Source organism: Geotrypetes seraphini, chromosome 1 (assembly GCF_902459505.1).
Source record: "Geotrypetes seraphini chromosome 1, aGeoSer1.1, whole genome shotgun sequence".
Lineage (NCBI taxonomy): Eukaryota > Metazoa > Chordata > Amphibia > Gymnophiona > Dermophiidae > Geotrypetes > Geotrypetes seraphini.
In genome coordinates this window covers 458,293,061-458,309,536 of record NC_047084.1, presented here as the reverse complement: position 1 = coordinate 458,309,536, position 16,476 = coordinate 458,293,061, and the positions used below count along the sequence as shown (strand labels likewise).

General features: G+C 42.9%; 1 protein-coding gene across 5 annotated transcripts in view; it reads right to left on the bottom strand.

Moving 5' to 3' along the window:
- Positions 1-16,476, bottom strand: part of HCFC1 (host cell factor C1) — a 432,893-nt gene that overhangs the window by 258,181 nt on the left and 158,236 nt on the right. For all 5 annotated transcript variants that reach the window (XM_033922407.1, XM_033922416.1, XM_033922394.1 and 2 more), the window contains 2 exons: positions 5,520-5,680; positions 4,638-4,835 (listed from right to left, as the gene is read on the bottom strand). In XM_033922407.1, coding sequence (XP_033778298.1) covers positions 4,638-4,835; positions 5,520-5,680 — 359 coding nt within the window. The remainder of the gene's footprint in view (positions 1-4,637; positions 4,836-5,519; positions 5,681-16,476) is intronic.

Genomic DNA, 16,476 nt, shown 5'->3' with positions numbered 1-16,476 from the left:
TCCACTTTGAACAATGTGATTTTTCTTTTCAAATGGATTACAACACGATGTTTGCTTTAATTCGTATTTTTCGAGATACTTTGCTTTGTGGTGGAGGCAGATTTGGTCTTTATCCATCAGTTCAACTTCAGAGCGCCGAGTGATAAGCAATTTTTAATCGGTTGACAAATTATGTAAAAAAATGAGCCCACATTTTTTAGAATAAAATGTGCCGTCATGACACTTTGACAACAATTTTTGCCCAATGGCACAGTCTGGCAGAAAAGGATTATTATTAGTCGATTCGTTGGCATCCATTTTAAACTGAATTAATAATAATGTGGATCTGAAAAAGAAAACAAGTTGTAATTTGTGATCTGCATGCAACAAAATTATCACCTCAATTTCTAGTTAGGAATAATCATTAATTAAGAACATTATAATTGTACCCAAAGCTTGAGTAAAAATAAACAGGGGAAAAACAGTGTGAAAAGTGACATAATTGTAAGTTGAAACGTAGGCCGTTGCCATGGTGACATCTCCCAACTTTGTCCCCCTTTTTCGGGCATTGATAACCTGCGTTGAAAAATGAAGCCCACTTTTCTAGGGGGTTTGAAATATGCTCTTTCTAATGAGACCGATTTGAAAGAGTTTCTGAAAGATATTTTTCTGTAAAAGCAGGCTGAAAATACCCTATTTTTGGCCTTTTTACACAAATTAGCAACCTTACACTTAATTTGTAAACTAATGGAAAGAGCTTGGAGGTTGAAATTGTACTTTTGAAAACAACATTGTACTGAGACATTATGCGCCAAATTTCGCATTTATTACTCAATTATTGTGGGAGCTAAGTAATGTCAAACTTTGACTTTTTTTGGAGCACTAATTTTTTCGGCCAAGTTTACTGTAATTCAGCCATTCACTCAGTGCTCGACAAAAATTATTATTGGTAGCACTGAATAGAGCTCCAAAAGTTGTGCAGGGTAGCTAAGTTTCAGTTTTTTTGGAAACATAGCTCGTGAGATATTGTGTCTCAAAGTTGTCAGAATGTCACTGTTGTACTGTATGTCATTGCAGTATGGGGTCAAACAAATGGCTATATCTCCACGAATATTCCACAGGCGAAACTAAAACTTTACCAAAGTTCGTTTGATACATGTGGGACTTTGTGCATAAAGTTTTATCAAAATCCGTGATGGTCATGCAGGGAGCCCTTGATCACTTGACATGGAATAACCCATAATGTTAATACTGGAGTTTCTATAAGAAATGTCAAATGTCTGTCCATGGGACCAGAAACAGTAGGTGTTGAGCTTTTAGGCTTAATTTTTCTTTTACCCATGAAAAGATTTCAGATGAAGTTATACAACCTGATCTCCCACTCCCCGGCTCCACGATGCTCCAAGGGGCGAGTCATGCCCCTTCGGCCACGCCCTGCGGCTGCAATCGCGGCCGCAGGCTCAAATTTAAAGGAATTGAAAGGCAGGGAGGACAGACCAAATGACGTCAGGGGTCCGTCTTCAAAAGTGCGTGTCCGATTTCAGCTCTGGGCTCTAATGCTGCTGCGGGCAACATGGGGCAGCGTCCAGGTCTCCTCCAACGTCCACTCACACCAGGCAAGCAGCTCCCAGTCTCTCCATGGCAGCAGGCTCAAATTTAAAGGAATTGAAAGGCAGGGAGGACGGACCTGATGACGTCAGGGGTCCGTCTTCCAAAGTGCCTGTCCGATTTCAGCTCCGGGCTCTAATGCTGCTGCGGGCAACACGGGGCAGCGTCCAGGTCTCCTCCAGCATCCACTCGCACCAGGCAAGCAGATATTGGGATTACCCAATGTGGAAAATTTCCCAATAAATAAGATCCGACCAGGAAGTGGACCAACTGGTAACAGGTGAAATAAATTTGACAGTTTCTGGAATATACTCAAGATGTTATCCAGAATAGGTCCACCTTGGTAATAACATGCATGAGTGAGATAGATAAAATGTTGATAATGAAACTTTATTTTAAAAATAGGCTGACAAAATTTTGTGGAGATTTGGTTAGAATTTTTCCTGATGTCTCAAGAGCTACACAATTAAGAAGAAAAGAATTTTTGAAATTAAGAATAAGAGTTTTAGCTCTTGAGGCATCTTTTTACTTAAAATTTCGATGCAAATGTCTTGTTAAGATACAAGACACTGAATATGTATTTTGGGATCCCATCCAATTGCAACAATTTTTGTTAGCTCGAGAACAGAAATGAGTTTTCCTTTTCTTTTCTTTAAGATTCATTACTGAAAAAATGGTAGGATGTCAATAGTTCCATATAGTAGGGAATGATTTGGATTCATATGAATTCAATCCATTTCTTTTGTTTTCCTTTAAATATGTAGTAGAAAAGCAGCATGTCTCCCCAATACTGTGGGCTTGAAAAGGATTGTTGTGTTATATTTGTATTTAAAAATTTGTATGAGAATATCTTTTTCTTTGATATCATTTGATATTGTTAAGCATTAAATTCATTAAAAAAAAAATGGATTACCTGTTAAGAAGAGTCTTCAAGACTGAATCTATGGGCCAATTATATCTTGGACTGACCTAGTAAATTCCTGACTTGAATCCAATAGAAATGATATGGCAGAACCTGAAACAAGCAGTACATGCAAGAAAGCCTACAAATGTGTCTGAATTAAAGCAGTTCTACAATGAAGAATAGGATAAAATTACTTGTCAGCAATGTGAAAGACTGATATCATACTGCTAGAAGTGTTTGGTTGTAATTATTGTTGTTAAAGTGGTGCAATCAAAGATTAGGTTCTTATCTCAGTAATCTTGTAGATGTGTCTTGTGGTTCTGAACACAAGGATCTTATATCTGAACCAGCAAGTTGCTTGCAGAAAACTGTCAATCATGTTTTCCAACACCACCTCCTTCTCAGGGAGCTGTTCCTGCCCCCTCATTTTCTACAAAAGCAATCAAGTAGCACTGCAATTTTAAAAAAAAAAAAAAACATAACAGGAAGGAGGAAAACGGGACAATCCCTGACAATACAATTTTGTTCTGCTCTGTAACATAGGAAATGACAACATAACATCTGAACTTGTACAACTGAGGAAATACTTTTTTACAGAAAGGGTGGTAGATGCGTAGAACAGTCTCCCGGAAGAGGCGGTGGAAACAGAGACTATGTCTGAATTCAAGAGGGCCTGGGATAGGCACGTGGGATTTCTCAGAGAGAAAGATATAATGGTTACTGTGGATGGGCAAACTAGATGGGCCATCTGACCTTTATCTATCATGTTTCCATGTTTCTAACTAGAACCAATTATATATAGTTTATAGCTATTCACATAAACTGCTGACAAGCAGAGACAAACTAGACTGTCTGGTCATGATGATTTCCTATATAACATCTGTCTCCTCCCCTACCCTCCAGTTCCTCTGAAAGACAGAAAATTCTTCAAATTCAGACTGATCCTAAGGCAGACAAAACCCATACATAGGGTGGGGCTTCAGGACCACTAGACATCTAGAAGAAAAAAGATTACCAAGGTAAGAACCTAATCTTTCTTTCTAGTGCAATGTGTCCAGTGGTCCAAGGGATGTACCAAACTAGTATCCAGAGTTTAGGGTGGGCCCACTTTGCCTGCTCTTAATACAGAAGCCCCAGCTGCTACACCCACCCTATAGAACCTGGTGAAGGTATGAAGGGTAGACCATGTAGTCTCCGCCCAAGTCTCCGCCAATGAGACAGCAATGCCACTAGTGGAGTGTGCTTTCAATGAGATCGGTGGTTATTTACCATAGCCCACATACGCAGAGAAAATGGCCATTTTAGTCCATCTGGAAATTGAGGCTTTAAATGCCAGACTCCTTTTTAGCATGACTTGCGAGAACAAAAAAGTGATCTGAAAGGCGAAACTCATTGGTAACTTGAGTATCGAAGAAGCTCTCGCTTGACATCTAGCAAATTCAATGCTTTATCCTTTTTCTGAAACCCTGTAGGGTGAAAAGCAGGCAAACCAACTTCCTGAATGGTGTGGAAGGCCGAAACTACATTTGGTAAGAAAGATGGAAAGATGGAACTGTGCCTAAGGACAGCCCTGCTTCCGTGAACCTAAGGAACAGCTCCCTGGAGGAAAGAGTTTGTAAATCAGAAACTCGTCTCGTCAACGTAATTGCCACCAAGAACAATGTCTGGACTGTAAGATCCAAGAGGGAAGCCTCCCATAAGGGTTCAAATGGAGCAGTTCTGAGTCCTTGCAATACAATGTTAAGATTTCAGGAAGGGAAAGGGGAACACATCGGAGGGCGCAACCACAGAGCCACTTTAATAATCAGGACGATATTTAATTTTTGGCCCATCCTTCCAACGGAGTTCAGAATGGGTTACAAATCAGGTACTCAATCATTTTTCCTAACTATCCTGGTGAGCTCACAATCTCTGTAATATGCCTGGGGCAGTGAAGAATTAAGTGAGTTGCCCAGGGCCACAAAGGAGCAGCATTGGGTTTGAACCCACAACCTCAGAGTGCTCAAGCTATAACTCTAACAACTACGCCACACACATTTCTCATCTTTCTACAATAACACACTAAACTAAAACATACACACAGCATAGAATCATCTTCTTTGTTTCTGATATCAGACATACTTGTAACCACATCTCTGCCACTTACCATTACTGGGGAGGATGCCACCTTAACTGTGGTAGGCAGCGTGGTGGTCCCTGGTGACACAGCAACTGTTTTCATAATGGTGGTGCCAGCAGGGACACTTAGCACAGTGGGTGTGGAAGAAGGTTGGATCTTCTGGGTGGCAGCTGCAGCTGCAGCCAATGCCGCCATGCCACTCATCTGCGGGCTGGTGCCAATAGCCTAGCAAGAAAAAAGGTCAGAAATGGTAAGATACATTGTGTCAAGATTTCAGTCCAAGACCTCTGGCAAGATACTTCCCTGACAAGATTCAAATCTTAACTTAAAACATTTCTATTCAAGAATGCATTCAATATGAGAGAGTTAACACTTCATTTGAGGATGACCAACCCTTGTATTTTCCCCCTACCAATTCCCCCCCACTTTTTTTTTTTTTTTTTTTTTTGCTAAATGTAATGATGTATTCCCCTTCAATCCTCCTATTGAGTTCAAGTTAGTTATGTATTGTCTACAAACTCCTCTTTCATTTCTACATACAAAAAAAAGGTGGGGGGTTTTCTTTTTTACATAATTACTTTTATTGTAAACCATTTAGATATCTTTGATGGATGGTATATCAAGAAAATAATAAACTTGAAACTTGTCCACTAAAAATACCCAGCTTACTTAAAAACAGTCTAAATCTAGTCTTTCTGCCAATGACATACTAGCCTTTAAATACACCTGAAAAAAGGTAACGGAGAAGCCACTAGTAGCTCAAATTTAAATCAATAAACCTTCTCCAGTGACAAGCTGGCATATATGGGCATCTGACACAACTTTTAAAAAATTTAAGTTGCTTCTGAAACAAGTTAAAAAAATGTAAACAGATGCACACTGCATGGTTTTAGTTGCAGGTAAACTTACAGTTCCTTGTGTAGTCTGTGTGGGTACAACCATTCTTACTCCAGGAGGCAGAGAAGTCACAGCAACAGGAGCCTTGACAATCTGGTTAGCCGGACGGACGGTGACAAGGGGGGAGGTGACACTAGACTGGGGTCCTGTGACCTTCAAGACTGCTGGCACAGCTGACCATGGGGAGTTAAAAAAGAGGAAATGAAACCTAAAGAGTAAATTTTGAAGATATCTTCATATATCCTGAATTAATGGGAAAAAGTACAGTTACTTACCATAACAGGTGATATCCAGGGACAGCAAGCAGCTATTCTCAACATGTGGGTGACGTCATCCATGGAGCTCGGATGCGGGACAGCTTTGCAAGTAGACTTGCTTGAAGAACTTTAGAAAGTTCGCAATTGCCGACCGCGCATGCACGAATGCCTTCCCGACTGACGCAGGGTGCGTGTCTCCTCAGTTCAGATATCTAGCAGAGAAGCCAACCAGGGGAGGTGGGTGGGTTGTGAGAATAGCTGCCTGCTGTCCCTGGATAACACCTGTTACGATAAGTAACTGCGCTTTATCCCAGGACAAGTAGGCATCCTATTCTCAACATGTGGGTGACCTCCAAGCTAACCAGAATGGGATGGTGGGAGCGTTGCCAATTCAAGAAAATAAATAAGGCCTGGCCAAAATGGCCATCCCTTCTGGAAAGAGCATCCAGACAATAATGAGAGGTGAAGGTATGAACCGAGGACCAAATGACAGCTTTCTTCAATAGGAGTAGATCTAAGGAAAGCTACTGATGCTGCCATGGCTCTGACTTTATGGGCTGTGACTCGACTCTGTAGATGCAGTCCAGCCTGAGCATAGCAGAAAGAGATGCAAGCAGCTAACCAGTTGGAGATGGTGTGCTTGGAAATCGGATGTCCCAACTTGTTTGGATCAAAGAAGACAAAAAGTTGAGGAGCAGATATGTGTGGCATAGTTCTTTGCAAGTAAAAAGCCAAAGCATGCTTACAGTCCAAAGTATGAAGAGCTGTTTCTCCAGGACGAGAATGAGGCTTTGGAAAAAACACTGGAAGTACAATGGATTGATTGAGATGAAATTCTGAAACCACTTTTGGTAAGAATTTAGGATGAGTATGGAGGACCACCTTGTCATGATGGAATACTGTGAAAGGTGGGTCTGCAACTAAAGCTTGTAGCTCATTGATCCTGCGAGCAGATGTGACAGCAATGAGAAAAACCACTTCCCAAGTGAGATATTTAAGATGAGCTGAAGCCTTTAGTTCGAAAGGAGGCTTCATCAATTGAGCAAGAACAACATTGAGGTCCCAAACCACTGGAGAGGTTTGAGAGGTGGTTTGACATTGAAAAGACCTTTCATAAATCTGGAAACCACAGGATGAGCAGAAAGGGGTTTCCCTTCGATACGCTAATGAAAAGCAGCAATTGCACTGAGATGGACTCGAAAGGATGTGGGTTGGAGACCTGAATGAGACAAATGGTATTCCAAAACTGAAGACAAAGAGGTAGATTGAGGCTCTTTGTGATGAATGGAGCACCAAGCAGAAAATCTAGTCCATTTCTGATTGTAGCATTGTCTAGTGGTAGGCTTTCTAGAAGCCTCTAAAAGGCTCTATTTGCAGATTGAGAAAACTGTATGTAGAGTGGCAATTAGGTTGAGAGGTACCAAGCTGTCACGTGTGAGACTGCAGGTTGGGATGAAGTAGAGACCCCTGACTCTGGGTAAGCACAGAGGGAAAAACTGATAGAAGTAGTGGCTCTCTGCTGCTGAATTGAAGTAGAAGGGAGAACCAAGGTTTCCCCTGGTCACCAAGGAGCTATCAGAATCATGGTGGCATGTTCCTGTTTAAGTTTGACAAGTGTCTTGAGAATGAGAGGGAATGGAGGGAACACATAGTGAAACCAATTTGTCCATTCCAGGAGAAAAGCAGGAATCTAATAAGTGTTTCAAGATTGCGTCTGAGAAAGAAGTCTATTAATGGGTAATTTGAGAGACTCCACAGGAGGACGAGACATACCCATTTCCTCTAAATACTCCGTAGAGTACTTGGAATCAGAGTGGACACTTGATTCAAGGAAGGGCAGCTTTGAGGGGAGGAAGATGACCTTGAGGCGCCTCGCAAAGCAGAGAACAAAGGTGAGGCCTCTCTGGAGTACCGATAACTGAGGTTGAACATGCAGGTACAGATGACTCACTGACCGGAGCTGAGGTTGAGGTCGGGGTTAGTGGATCCATACCGCCAAAGATTTTCTCCACCTGAACTCGACGTTTAATGTTGAAGATGAAGGGTAGCACAGTGGGCACACGACCCTTAAACCTGTGACCGGCCAGGACATAAGATTGAAAAATAGCTGCAGCAAAATCGAAGCCCGCAGGCTGAGGCTGCGAAGCAGGCCCCACCGTGGCACAAAGAAAATAAAAATAAAAATAATTTTTTTTTTTTAAGTAAAATAAAAACACGCAAATAAAACAGCAACCCTGTCTTAAAACGAACACAAGCTGTGGTGAGAGAAGGCACAAAGTAGACAGTCTAGCGCAGAGCGTCGAAAAAGGACTTCTCGGCTCAGCGGAAAACTGAGGAGACGCGCGCCATGCGTCAGGCAGGAAGGCACTCGCGCATGCGCGGTGCGGCACTTGCGAACTTTCTAAAGTTCTTCAAGTCTGCTTGCGAAGCTGTCCGCATCTGTGCTCCGTGGTTGACATCACCCACATGTTGAGAACAGCTGCCTGCTTGTCCTGGGATAATATTCTTAAAAGAAGTGTAACTAGAACACAACCAGTTTCCCTCTGGATGAATACTTTCTTATGCTGAAACACATCAAGTCAGGGCTCAACAAATCCTAGGTGCCATATTACCATGGTGTCTAGAAATAGCACTTTGGAGCTCGGGATTTCATATCCCCAAAAGAGAAATAAGGAGATTATGGGCTGGATTCACTAAGCAAACCGATCGTGTACCGATTGGTTTGTGACCCCTTTATGACCCCGACCCGATTCACTAACCTGGCCGCACCCGATCCGATCCATGCATGCAAATTAGGGAAATGGCATGCAAATCTAGCAAAGCAGCGATTCACCAACATTTTTCAGGCATACCAACTGGGCTGGCTTATCACAAAAGAAGTGACTGCTGGGGACCAGTCGCTCAAGCACTTTTGGGCTGGCCTGCCTTCTGCCACCCTGCTCTCTGCCCTGTCAGCCTCGATCTCTTGCTGCCCCAAACGCCTCCCGTTGCCCCGATCTGCCTGCCCCGCAGTGCTATAAGTGGTTTTAACCCGCGGGCTTCTCGCGGGTTAAAACCAAAGGCAAAAGAAAAATTAAAAAGCCGGCTCAGAGGTCCAGTAAAAAGTTTTTAAAAAGTGATTAAAAAAAGATTGTGGCTCCGACAGGCATGCGCAGACCATTTACAGATGGTCTGCGCATGCGCGCAGATCGCACAACAGCGATCCATGCAGGCAGATGGGGGCGTTCCTTTGATCACCCCACCTGCATGTTTCTTTCTTGAATTCTTTGGACCTGATAAAAGAAATTAGATAGAGAAAAAAAAGTTAAATAAGCACCTTCAGTGTCATTTTGATTTATAACGATGGTCTTGTAAAAATTATATTTAACTGATAGGTCACCATCAGGTTTTCTCTATTTATTGTTGTATTACATTTAATCAAATGTCATGAACAACAGAGCAAGTTCTCCGTAGACATCTGAATATTTTGCGGGTATGTCCCCGTTTGCAACACATGCGGGTATTATTTTCCTATGGTCGCAATAGGAATTTATGCGATATTCTGAGCCCGAGTGTCCATAGACCAATGGGGATGGAGCAGGACATGCAAGTTGCTCTAGGACAGGGGTAGGGAACTCCGGTCCTCGAGAGCCGTATTCCAGTCGGGTTTTCAGGATTTCCCCAATGAATATGCATGAGATCTATTTGCATGCACTGCTTTCAATGCATATTCATTGGGGAAATCCTGAAAACCCGACTGGAATACGGCTCTCGAGGACCGGAGTTCCCTATCCCTGCTCTAAGGCACCGTAGCTATGGTAACTGTTCAGTATGTTCCTTGATGATTGAGTCTGACAAGTTTACCCATCTAGGGACAGGTAGAGTTTACAATCTTCGTAGTAAGACCTCGTGTGTGACAGAGGGGTTTGTTTATATCATTTTGTGCCCCTATTCTATGCTCTATGTGGGTCAAACTTCTCACTGTTTGAAAACTCGGTTACTGGAGCATAGATCATGCCTGAACACTCGGCGTATGGAAGAACCAGTAATCATATATTGTCTTGAGGGTCAACATGAATTTAGCTCTTTGCAGTGTACTGTGATTGATCACCTCCCCTATACATCTAGACGCGGTGATTGGCGACATCTGTTAAGACAGAGAGAACAACGTTGGATATACATGTTACAATCGGTTCAACCAATGGGACTGAATGCCCAGATAGAATGGGCGGCATTTTTTGGTTGAAATCATACTGATTAGTTGACAAGCTGGAGCCGAGTGGTGATTGGTCTGCGGATCTCAAGAGGTGGAGCTTGGAGTAATAGACCAGCTGTGTTCTGTAGCGTTTTCTGACGCCAGTAATACATTGATTGTGGAGTGTGTAAGTTTTGCATGGCAGGTCGTGCTGGATTGCACCCCTGACGCTTGATTACACCCTTGACTCAGAAAGAGCGAAACAGAAATTTCCCCATTGGGTGGGTTGACTGGTTATGAAGTCCAGGCAGTGGTGCATGATTTGTGAGTACGATTGGAAACAGCTGGGACTTCATTGGCAACTAAGTCCTTTTCTGCTTTCTTTTGCTCAAGTTGCAATGTTGATAACTGTTTCACTGAAGTGCAAACTTTTTTCACACAATAAATTTTTGTAGTTTTTGGCATGCCTTCTGTGAGGTAAGTTTTTTTGGGGGCTGCTACTGTGCCTTATTTTTTCCACCACTGATTATTAAACACACGAGATACAAACGTGGAGTAAATTTGCCATATGAAGTTTAACTGAGACTTTTTTCCCACTTTTTTTCTGTCTCTCTCTTATTACAGATTGTGGTTGAGTGAGTGGTGTGTGTGTGTGTGTGGAATGGCCTTGCAGTGTCCCAAAGACCACTGTTTGTTCCATTTATGGCATATTTTGAGGTGGTTGCTGATTTCAATTACCCCAACATTGACTGGTTAAATGTTACATTGGGGAGTGCTAGGGAGGTAAAATTCCTAGATGTCATAAACGACTGCTTCTTGGAGCAACTGGTTCGAGAACCAACAAGAGGGGGAGCTACTTCAGATTTGGTCCTTAGTGGAATACAAGACATAGTACAGGACTTAACAGTGTTGGGTTCGCTGGGAAACAGTGATCATAATGTGATCAAATTGAGCTAATACCAGGAGTAACATAGCAAAAGAAATCTACTGTAGAAGCATTTAATTTTCGAAAGGACAACTATGATAAAATGAGGGAAATGGTTAAAAAGAAGCTAAAAGTTGCAAAGATTAGGACTGTAAACCAAGCGTGGATGTTACTTATGATGCCACTGTGGAAGCCCAGACCAGATGTATTCCACGTATCAGCAAAGGTGGAAAGAAGAGGAAACGTGAGCCGGCATGGTTAAAAGGTGAAGTGAAAGAGGCTATTAGAGCCAAAATAATCTTTTAAAGAATGGAATAAGGATCCGAATGAAGAAAATAAGAAGAAACACAAGCACTGGCAAGTTAGATAAAGACAGCAAGTTAGATAAAGACATTGATAAAGACAGCTAAGAACGAATATAAAGAGAAACTTACAAAAGAGACAAAAACTCATAATTTTTTTAGATACATCAGAAGCAGAAAACGTGTGAGGGAATCTGTAGGACTGTTGGATGATCAAGGAGCAAAAGTGACTTTCGGGGAGGATAAGGCCATAGCGGAAAGACTGAATGAATTCTTTGCTTCGATCTTTATGGAAGAAGATGTAAGAGATCTACCTGAACAGGAAATGGTTATCAGGGGTGATGATGCAGAGGAACTGAAAGACATTTTGGTGAATCTGGAAGATGAACTAAGCCAAATCAACACATTAAAAAGTGATAAATCACCAGGACCGGATGGTATACATCCCAGGATACTAAAAGAACTCAAACATGAAATTGCTGACCTGCTATTAGTGATCTGTAACCTGTTGCTAAAATCGTCAGTAGTACCTGAAGATTGGAGGGTGGCCAACGTTATGCCAATTTTTAAAAAGGGTTCCAGGGAAGATCTGGAAAATTACAGACCAGTAAGCCTCACTTCAGTGCCGGGCAAAATGGTGGAAACAACTGTAAAAAATAAAATTGTGGAACACATAGACAACATAAGAGAACATAAGCCTCACTTCAGTGCCAGGCAAAATGGTGGAAACAATTGTAAAAAATAAAATTGTGGAACACATAGACAACATAAGAGAACATAAGCCTCACTTCAGTGCTGGGCAAAATGGTGGAAACAATTGTAAAAAATAAAATTGTGGAACACATAGACAAACATGATTTAATGAGACAGAGTCAGCATAGGTTCAGCCGAGGGAGATCTTGTCTCACCAAATTGCTTGAATTCTTTGAAGGTACGAATAAACATGTGGATAAAGGTGAGCAGGTTGATATAGTGTATCTAGTTTTTAAAAAGTTGAGAGTCCACCGCGCCGTACCGCGCATGCGCGAGTGCCTTCCCGCCCAGCACAGGGCGAGTCTCCTCAGTTCAGATATCTAGCAGAGAAGCTAACCAGGGAAGGTGGGTGGGTTGTGAGAATAGCTGCCTGTTATCCCTGGATAACAACTCTTACGTTAAGTAACTGTGTTTTATCCCAGGACAAGGAGGCACCCTATTTTCACATGTGGGTGGCCACCAAGCTAACCAGAATGGGATGGTGGGAACATTGGCAACTTAGGAGAATAAATTTTGTAATACTCTCTGGCCAAAATGGCCATCCCGTCTGGAGAAAACATCCAGGCAATAGTGAGAGGTGAAAGTATGAACCGAGGATCAGGTGGAAGCTTTACAAATTTCCTCAATAGGAGTGGTTCTGAGGAAAACTACTGAAGCCACCATGGCTCTGACCTTGTGGGCTTTGATTCGACTCCGTAGATACAGTCCAGCCTGGGCATAGCAAAAAGATATACAAGCAGCTATCCAGTTGGAGATGGTACATTTTAGAGATTGGATGTCCCAACTTGTTTGGACTGAAGGAGACAAAAACTTGAGGAGCAGTTCTGTGTGGTTTGGTGCATTCCAAGTAGTAAAGTCTAGAGTATGAAGAGCTGATTCTCCAGGATGAGAATGAGGTCTTGGAAAAAACACTGGAAGTACAATAGATTGGTTGAGATAAAATTCTAAAACAACTTTAGGTAAGAATTTAGGATGAGTACGGAGGACCACCTTGTCATGATGGAAAACTGTGAAAGGTGGATCAGCAACTAATGCTTGCAGCTCACTGACTTTGAGCAGATGTGAGGACAATACCACTTTCCAAGTGAGATACTTCAGATGAGCCATAGACATTGGTTCAAATGGAGGCTTCATCATTTGAGCAATAACAACATTGAGATCCCAAACCACTGGAGGAGGTTTGACATTGAAAAGTCCTCTCATAAATTTGGAAACCACCAGATGAGCAGAGAAGAGTTTCCCGTCAATAGGCTGATGAAAAGCAGCAATTGCACTGAGATGGACTGGAATAGATGTAGACTTGAGGCCAGTAGCAGACAAGTGCAAAAGATAATCCAAGACAGAAGTCAAGGAGGTATCTCGAGGCTCCATGTAGAAAATCTAGTCCATTTTTGGTGGTAGCATTGGCTAGTGGCAGGTTTTCTACAAGCCTCTAAAATGTCTCGTACAGGTTGAGAAAACTGAAGAGGAGTTATGTTGAGAGGTACCAAGGTGTCAGGTAGAGACTGCAGATTGGGATGAAGTAGAGATCCTTGACTCTGTGTAAGCAGAGATGGAAAAACTGGTAGAGGGTATGGCTCCCTGCTGCTGAGTTGAAGTAGAAGGGAGTACCAAGGTTGTCTTGGACAGCTATCAGAATCATGGTGGCATGATCGTTCTTCAACTTGAAAGTGTTTTGAGAATGAGAGGGAATGCATACAAGAAGAGATTTATCCATTCCAGTAGAAAAGCATCTGCCTCGAGGTGATATGGAGAATATATCCTGGAGTAGAACTGAGGCAGTTTGTGATTGTGGGGAGATGCAAAGAGATCTATCCGAGGAGTCCCCCACTGAGAAAAAATATGATGATGAGGCGAGGAATTGAGTGTCCATTCGTGAGGTTGTAGAAGACGACTCAATTTGTCCGCCAAACAATTTTTCGCCCCTTGGATATAAACAGCTTTCAGGAAGGTGTTGTGGAGGATTGCCCAGTCCCAAACCTTCAGAGCTTCTTGACAAAGGGATAGAGATCCCGTTCCTCCCTGCTTGTTGACATAGTACATCGCGACTTAGTTATCCGTTCGGATGAGGACTACCTGGTCATGAAGAAGATGTTGAAAAGCTTTGAAAGCATTGAAGATCGCTCTGAGTTCCACCAGATTGATATGATACTGACGATCCATGCTGGACCAGTGGCCTTGAGTACGGAGACCATCAAGGTGAGCCCCCCAAGCGTAGGTCGAAGAATCTGTCATGAGGACCTTCTGATGAAGTGGCGTCTGAAACAGTAATCCTCTGGAGAGATTGGAAGAGAGCATCCACCAGCGGAGACACTGTCTCAACGAAGGGGTGACTGTAATGTGTCGAGATAGTGGATCACAAGCCTGCGTCCACTGATATGCCAGGGTCCACTGAGGAATTCGGAGGTGAAGTCTGGCAAAAAGTCACGTATACTGTGGAGACCATGTGACCTAGTACCAATATCATGTGTCTTGCTGAGAGTAAAGAGCGGGAAGACACTTTGTGACAGAGCTGAAGAAGAGTATTCAGACGCTGTTGAGGAAGGAATGCTCCGAGTTGGATAGTGTCCAGAATAGCTCTGATGAACTGTAGTTTTTGAGAGGGCTGAAGTTGGGACTTGGGAAAGTTGATTTCGAACCCCAAGCTTTGTTGGAACCACGTAGTCCATTGTGTCGCTACAATAACCCCCTGAAATGTTGAATCTTTGATGAGCCAGTCATCTAGGTAGGGAAACACCTGAACACCATGGTTCCGCAGAGCTACTGCTACCATTACGAGGTACTTGGTGAACACTCTGTGTTCAGGCCAAAGGGTAGCACTCTATATTGAAAATGCAGATTCCCCACCCAAAATCTGAGATACTAACGGGAGGCCGGATGAATGGGGATGTGAGTGTAAGCCTCCTTGAGATCTAGAGAACATAACCAATCGTTCTGATCTAGAAGGAGATAAAGGGATGCCAGGGATAGCATGCAAAATTTTTCTTTGACTAAAAATTTGTTGGGAGCCCTGAGATCCAGAATGGGCCGCAGATTGCCCGTCTTCTTCGGAACTAGTTAGTAATGGGAGTAAAACCCCCCAGCTCTGCTGTTCCAATCGAACTTCCTCGATGGTACGGAGATGAAGCAGAGCTTGAGCTTCCTGAAGAAGGGCAGTCTGGGATGGATTGGAGGAAGCTCTGGTGGAATCTGAGTGAAATGAAGAGAGTATCCTTCCCTGATTATTGACAACATCCAGAGGTCGGATGTAAAGGTCTCCCATCGATGGTAAAAATAATGGAGATGACCGCTTATGGGGGAAGGGAGGACACAGGCAGAATGATGGAGGTTATGCTCTGTGTGAGACAGTCAAAAAGGCTAAGCAGCCTTAGGTGCAGCAGAAAGTTGATGTTTCTGTTCCTTCTGCTGTTGTTGCTTCTTGGCGGGTGCTCAATTATAAGGAGCCACCTTTGGAGGATAACGCCTCTGGAAAGTTGGAAGAGGTCGAGAAGGCTTTGGCTTGACAATGAAAGCAAAAGATTTTTCATGCTCAGACAACTTCTTGGTGGCGGCCTCTATGGATTTATCAAAGAGATCATTGCCTTCACAAGGAATATTAGCCAGCTGATCCTGAAGATTAGGGTCCATATCATTGGTGCGAAGCCAGGCCAGGTGACTGCATTGCTACTGAGAAAGTAGTGACCCTGGAAGAAAGTTCAAAGGCATCATAAGATGACTGGAGAAGATGTAGTCAAAATTGCGCCAAGGTAGCACCAAGCTCCAGAAACTCCACATGTTTATGTTCATCCAAGTTCTTCATAAAACTTGGAAGATGGTCAATCCAAAATTTCAAATAAGTCATGAAGATGAAATTGTAATTTAGGACTCTAGACGCCATCATGAAATTCTGGTAAAGGCGACGATCAACTTGTCCATGGTCTTACCCTTTCTTCCAGTAGGTACTATGGCATATATTCTGGAAGGATGGGTCCTGTTTAATGAAGGTTCCACAAGAAGGGATTGATGAGATAACTGTGAATTCTGAAATCCCTTACAATGTAGTGTTCTATACCTCGATTCCAATTTACCTGGAACAGCAGGTATAGCATAAGGAGTCTCTAGATTTCTTTGAAAGTTTGAGACAAAAGCCTATTAAGAGGAAGCTTGAGGGACTCTGCAGGAGGCTGAGGCAGATGCATTTCCTCTAAATACTCCTTAGAATATTGAGAACCAGCATCCAATTCAATTTCCAGGTCGTCAGCCATTTGACGAAGAAAGGAGGAAAAAGATAATTCATCTGCTAGAGCCTGGCCTCGAGAAGGACTCGATGACCTCGAGGCACCTTGAGTGGAAAAGGAAAGCAAAGCCGCTCTAGAGTACTGGTAACCCAAAGAATACAAAGACTTGGAAGAGGCATTAGAATCAGCTGAGTCCTCAGGGTCTGGAAGTGGAGACCTCAGGTGAGGGGTTAAAGGCCTCGAAGAGCTGGAAGGTTTGTTTTAAGTCTGGACGAGGAAGGCTTTTCTGCGGAAGAAGACCTGCGCCTAGATGGATGCCTCGATGAGGGCCTCGATCTATG